A 6,410-nucleotide genomic window follows, 5' to 3' on the forward strand; every position below is an offset into this window, starting at 1 on the left:
AGAGGAACTGGATGGGCACTGAGTGAGACAGGATGCTAGACTAGATGGACCACTGGCCTGATCCAGCAGGGCTGTTCTGATGTTCTTATGAAGGTCTCAGCCTCCGTGCCCTGCTGCTGGACCTCCAGAAGAACTGGTCAACCACCATGAGAGACTAGATATTGGACTAGGGGGATCTTCACTGATCTAATCCAGCAGGGCTCTTCTGATGATCTTATTAGAGGAAGGCCTCAGCCTCTGTGCCCTGTTGTTAGCAGTCCAGAAGAAATTGTTGGCTACTTTGTGAGATGGAATGCTGGACTATATAGACTACTGGTCTGACCCAGCAGGGCTCTCCTGATGTCCTTATGAAGGCCTTGATCTCTGTGCACTGAGGCTGACCCTCCAGAAGAACTGGTTGGCCCCTGGGTGAGACAGGATGATGGGCTACATGAACCAGCAGTCTTATCCAGCAGGACTCATGTTCTGAACCCTTCTATTCCATGTGCTCTCTGTTGCTGCCCCACAACTACCAAACAATGTGGAATGTGGAAACAATCACCTTCCTGACAGAAGACCTGAAAAAGGCTGATTTCAGAGGGTATTTTGTATGAATTTTAGAAACTTATTTGAATCTGGGCTATTGGGGCGTATGAAAACTGCTTTAAATATTTTGTTTCTGATTTAAGTGAGGGCGACCCAATTTGGGAGTAAGGCCAGCGACAAGCATTTTTGAAATAAATTCTGAAAGATAGCCAGTGTTACCTCCATAATGCCAATGAAGAGGCTTCGGCCTAACACCACGTTCCAAGGCCCTGGCTGTACTAAGAAATTACCTGGGAGTATACAAAATATAGTTCATACTCTGGGTGGGGCCCTGCCTTATCACGGAGTGCGGGGGGACCTCCCCTTCTAGGAAACTGAATTTATCTAACAATAACATTCACTCCAACTGGACAGAAGGATTAGTTCTCTTGCGGCAGCCGTGTCCTCTATCTTCTCTTAAAGCCTCGTTATCCCATAATAATCGTGCATTACCTACCATATGCAGCTTCACGCCCCATGTCACTCTGCACGTAAGAAATGACTCCAACTCCAGTAGCCAGTAAGCCATTCCGAAACCAAGAAAGGAACCCTGAAGAGAGATGAGAACAGGGGGGGAGAACCACATTTAACCCACTGTAATTTTATAAACCACAGACTGCCAGAGAGACTTTCTCCACAGGGTAACCCAGGGAATGAGGCTAGGTGGAATTCTTGTCAAGAAAGAGAATATTACGATTCTAAATCCCAAAACAAAAAGCCAAGGAATGTCTTTTATTAACGCACCAACAGAACTGACATGGAACACGTCTTCTTGAAAGGCAATTCCCTGGCTTTTTGTTATGGAGCTCTGCATTGGGACAGCGTGCCTTCTGCACAGCAACCTCATCAGTCTGGCCACCCATGCCCAGTTTCCGTGACAAAGAGGCAGAGCTGATGAGTCTCTAAGGAAATCCAATTGGCCAAGATTCTAGGAGGAAAGAAAAGCCAGGAAATTGGCAGGGAGAAAAGGTTCCTGTCTCAAGAACGTCTCCAGAATGGCAGCTTGCAAACTTATGAAAGAACAAGAATCAGAATACAGGATGATCTTGACAAGCTGGAAAACTGGGCTAAAATGAATAAAATGAATTTCAATAGTGATAAATGTAAAGTTCTGCATTTAGGTAGGAAAAATCAGATGTATCGTTATAGGATGGGGGAGACTTGTCTTGGCAGTAGTACATATGAAAAGGATCTGGGGGGGGGTCTTATTAACCATTCACTGAACATGAGTCAGCTGTGTGACTCAGTGGCTCAAAAGGATTGATCCAGGGTTGCCCTAAGAGCTTCTATGGCTGAGCCAGGATCTGAACGAGGTCACCACCCTACTTTATAAGGAGCTCAGGGCAGGCCAGATGGGCCTTCCCTTTCAGTAAAGTCCGAATTTGCAACAAGGAGCATAGCACCAGGCTGCCTAAAGGGCTAGCATCTGGAAGACAGAAACAAATTTGTATAAAAAGAGGAGAGAGACGTGACTGTTCTAAGTGTTGTCTGCAGTCATTCTGTTGTGGAGGCGAGCAGGAGGAAAGCGTGCTCAGAGGAGCAGGGAGTCTCCCACTGGGCCAACAGGGGCACTGGAGGAGCACATTTGAAAAATGCAAGGAAGTGCATGATCTAACTATGCTAAATGCACATCCCTGACACTCCCTGCTACAGAACACTCTTTATATTCAGCTCCATCATGTCACTGGAGAAAGGGCAGTAATGTATACTGCTGATGTTGCATATTCCAAGATTCTCCTCCTCTGAGCAGGTAAATTTTGTTGTTGTTGTTATGTGCGAAGTCGTGTCCGACCCATCGTGACCCCATGGACAATGATCCTCCAGGCCTTCCTGTCCTCTACCATTCCCCGGAGTCCATTTAGGTTTGCACCGACTGCTTCAGTGACTCCATCCAGCCACCTCATTCTCTGTCGCCCCCTTCTTCTTTTGCCCTCGGTCGCTCCCAGCATTAGGCTCTTCTCCAGGGAGTCCTTCCTTCTCAGAGCGGGTAAATGCGAATTATTATTATATTTTATTTATTATTTAATTATTATTATTCCCAGACTCGCCTCCTCTGTGCACAACCACCCTGTGAGGTAGGCTAGGCAAGAGTCTGGCTCACCCAACGCACCAATGGGGCGGCCGTGGATTTGAACTCGGGTCTCCCCGCAGCGGCCTGGGCAGCCTTTCCTTCCCAGAATGCAGTTCGAAGGGCCCCTCCGCGGACTGACCCGCCAGCCAGCAAGCCCCGCCCCCCGGGCCTGGCCCCGCCCCCTCACCGGTCTCGTGAGCCTTCCTGAGGAGCCAGGCGTCCGCCTTGTCCAGCTCGCTCACGGGCGGCGGTGCGGGTCCCCGCCCGGAGCTCAACCTGGCCGCCCGCGCCCTCCAGGGCCAGGCCTCGCCCTTCAGGAGGCCGCTCGCCCCCCTCGCCCGCGCCACGGCCCGGCCCCACCAGCCGCCGCTCAGCGCCATGGCGGCCTCGCAGGAGACGCTGACTGAGGCGCCGGGGTGTGGGGAGCGCCCGGGGGCGGGGCTTAGCGGCGATAGGCTGCCTCGCCTGCCCGTTCTGCAGCGGGCCGCCCTTTTCCGAGAAGCTGGCCACGGCGATTGGGCGAGGCGGTTGCCGCTTAGGAATAAGGCGGGCGCTTAAGGGCGGGCCTGGACGTGGCGATTGGACTGCAGACGTGTCGCTCATGTATGGCTCTTGTTATGGAGAGGAACGGCGGAAGGGAGCCCAGCTCTGATTGGTCTTTGGAGAGCAGGTATGCCTTCTGGGAGGTGTAGTGTCCTTTCGTTCCACCGACCCTGATTTCCTGTAATCTTATTGGCTGATGGGGATGTTAGAGCGCCTGTCTCATAGGATGCAACCATAGAGATGGGAAATTCTTAGAATGGTACCAGAGGATAGTACCCTTTTTCACGTGTCCTGGCAGCCCCCTCGTTTTAAGAAAAATGTCAACTTGTTCCCTTTTTAATAACTGATAAAAGGTATATATTCGCTTTATTTTTATTTTGCCCTCTAGGTTAAGTGTTGAGACAATACAGAATATTTAACCTTTGTCCAATTTTTACCATCCCAATGTCCCCTTTTTTGTATCAAGGTGATATGGTCAGCCTACAGATACACGAAAAACAAAAAGGGGAAGAAGAATCCAACCTGAAATGGAGTTGAGAACCCGAGAAGGCTGAGAAAACTGCTACTTTATATAATAAAAACGTATTTTATTTGAATTTCATTTATGGAGCTCAAATATATAAAAGTAAAAAACAATAAAAACAGCAAGGAGTGACACAAGTTACACATGTGTAAGTTAGCTGTGTCCTAACATCCAAAGACCGAACACATTTCGACCTATGCAGGCCTTCCTCAGAGGTCAATATTATATACACAATTGTTTTAGAAAAACACACAGATATATATAAAACACGTACAGTGGCTCCTTTCTATATATTTCAAGGGCCTATCTTCAGTAACCTATTCCAAAAAGGAGCCCCTTGAAATACCCTTATCTCTATATGAACATATAGAAGTTGGTTTACCACCTGAACAGGTCGAAATGAGTTAGGTCTTTGGATGTTAGGATCCAAGGCACTTAGATATATGTGACTTCTGTCACTTCTTGCTGTTTGTATTGGATTTTTAAAATACTTTTATATATTTGAGCTCCATAAATAAAATTCAAATGAAATACGTTTTTATTATATAGAGTAGCAGTTTTCTCAGCCTACAGATGTGTGACCTGGCAACATGAAAGTCAATGGCAGCAAAAGCCTTATCTGTAGAACCTGAAAGATTGACAAAATTTGTGGCAGGGGACAAGCTTTTGTGAGTCACTGTTCACTTCACTTCATACCATTCCACCAATTTTGTTAGTCATCTTGGACTGGACTCTTGCTGTTTTCTACTGATACAGATAAACACCCACCTTGATCTATTCAGAGTAAAGGTTCACAGAATGCAATATTTATATTACAATGAAAAGATCCCTTTATTCAAAGATACATTCAGACCAGCAAACATGGGCTACAAAGTGCCACTCCCCTGGACTATGGAGACCTCAGAGTCATGTGCATGGATGAAAGTACAAAAGAAAGCTATGGTGGAAATGTGGTCGCAAGAACGTCCTGCACCTCCCTTTGCCATTTTAACTGCTGCTAACAGCAAATTAATCCCTTCCACTTTGCAAATAGCATTTCCTTAAGGCACAGCATGTTTGCAGCCATGTAGTCTTAGGGAAGCCCAGTTGCCCCTCCAGAAACATCTACAGCTCTAGATAAATATAGGCAGAGTAGCATCCTTGCTACTGAAAACCAGGGCTCCAAATGGGACCTCAGGACAGAATTCTCAGCACCCACCACAAGCAGTTCCTTGAGGCAAGCCAGTTTTTCAGAAAGCATTCCATTCTGGAGATATATTTCTTAGTCTCCTAGAGGTGACAGCTCACACCTGTTTCTTGGCGGCGTTCTCTGGCCACAGCTCTGAAGGAAAACCTGGATTTGGCAGTCCTCTGACTTTTGTCCAGTGAGTCAGGCTATCGCCCTGAAGAATCAGCAGGCCGGAGAAACCCCAAAATTGGGAGGAGGCATTTTCTTCCCCTTGAATAAGGTTCCATCTCCAAGTCACAGCTCCTCTGGCTTCATTTTGACGAAGACACCCAGCTGCTTGGTGTGGACGTCTTGAAGCTGCTCCAGCTGTCTCTGTCCGCGCCGGAGGAGATACTCTATATGCATGACGTTAGCCCGGGGGATTTGGGCATGTTTCCGGAACTCGGCCCTTATGCGGGGCAGGAAGCCTGGCTTGTCCTTGGCAGCTCGGAGGAAGTTTCGGTAGAGGCTCAGGACCTGCTGCTGGAGCTTGCTGTGGCGGGCCATGAAGCACTACGTCCGGTCCCTGGCAAGGCCCCCAAACTGAGAGAAGCTGCGACAGAGTGAAGGAGACGTCTCATGCCTGGACACCTAAGCTAGCTGACGGAGGCTGCAGCCGGACACAAAATCCTCACTCAAGCCCATGAAACCAGAGGCTAAAATAAAGGGTAGTATCTAGAATATCTCTCTAGAATAATACCACATCACATACTTAAGATATCCCTTTCACATAGGTACTTTGCTTTCTAAAAAAATAAATCTGCAAATAAATTATTTTAAAGAAGAACTCTGGTTCTCATAGCAGAGAGATCTGCCAACTGTGTGATGGAGCCAGCGTGGGGTTGTGGTTAAACTCTAGGACTGGGCCTACCATTACCATAGGCACCTGGAGAGCCTCAGTTTGGCCATCCCGGACTGGTGGAAACCTTCTGCCATCGAAGCCTGGGCCAATCACATTCTTTCTGCCTGACCTACCCTACTTCACAAGGTCGTTGTGAGGATAAACTGAAGGCTGCTGGGTGACCTCGAGCTAGTCCCAGCCTCTAAGCCTGACCTACCTCACAGGGGGCTTATGAGGACAAAACGGAGGGCAGGGGAACAAGGGAAGGCCGCTTTGGGCCCCCACTGGGGAGAGAGGCGGGATGTAAATAACAGTGAGAGAAAACATGTCTCACTATTGCTGACGGAGCCTCCGTGGACCGGGGCAGGAGACCTCAGAGCCCCAAGCGGTGGGGGCAAACCAAAAGGCAGAGCTGGGCCTGATCCAGCAAAAGCGGCCCCCCATCCTGCCCCTTTCCCGCAAGGGGCTCCGGGGCCCAACTGGAGACGCCTCCGGGCCACCCCGCGCTGGGCGCCCCTCGTCCTCCTCGCTCCGCTCACCTTTCGCGCCCGGAAGGCGCCGCCGGAGCCTCGAAGGACGATCGAACGCTGGGACACCTCCGGGCCTCCCTGCCCGCTTCCCATTGGCTCGCCGGCAGCAGGGGGCGTTCCCGGAACACTTC

At 49.3% G+C, this 6,410-nt stretch overlaps 2 protein-coding genes across 3 annotated transcripts in view; both read right to left on the bottom strand.

Moving 5' to 3' along the window:
• TMEM160 (transmembrane protein 160) overlaps positions 1-3,080 on the bottom strand; it is a 46,898-nt gene extending 43,818 nt beyond the window's left edge. Inside the window, exons 1-2 of the mRNA XM_077318700.1 lie at positions 2,823-3,080; positions 1,022-1,114 (exon numbers count right to left, since the gene is read on the bottom strand). Of these exons, the coding sequence (XP_077174815.1) occupies positions 1,022-1,114; positions 2,823-3,015 (286 nt within the window). The 5' untranslated portion in view covers positions 3,016-3,080. The remainder of the gene's footprint in view (positions 1-1,021; positions 1,115-2,822) is intronic.
• Positions 3,081-3,890: 810 nt separating this feature from the next.
• Positions 3,891-6,410, bottom strand: SDHAF1 (succinate dehydrogenase complex assembly factor 1). 2 transcript variants are annotated; one of them, XM_077318536.1, is made up of 2 exons: positions 6,289-6,352; positions 3,891-5,518 (listed from the first exon to the last, which is right to left on the bottom strand). In XM_077318536.1, the coding sequence occupies exon 2, from the start codon at positions 5,413-5,415 to the stop codon at positions 5,164-5,166; it is 252 nt and encodes an 83-aa protein (XP_077174651.1). In that variant the 5' UTR covers positions 5,416-5,518; positions 6,289-6,352; the 3' UTR covers positions 3,891-5,163. The 2 variants fall into 2 exon arrangements, with proteins under 2 accessions (XP_077174651.1, XP_077174650.1); XM_077318535.1 differs by having other exon boundaries at positions 3,893-5,461; positions 6,289-6,410.

Source organism: Paroedura picta, unplaced genomic scaffold, assembly GCF_049243985.1.
Source record: "Paroedura picta isolate Pp20150507F unplaced genomic scaffold, Ppicta_v3.0 Ppicta_v3_sca21, whole genome shotgun sequence".
Lineage (NCBI taxonomy): Eukaryota > Metazoa > Chordata > Lepidosauria > Squamata > Gekkonidae > Paroedura > Paroedura picta.

What these genes read in the sequence shown, in the direction of transcription:
- SDHAF1 (XM_077318536.1), bottom strand. Translation starts at nt 5,415, where the DNA reads ATGGCCCGCCACAGCAAGCTCCAGCAGCAGGTCCTGAGCCTCTACCGA.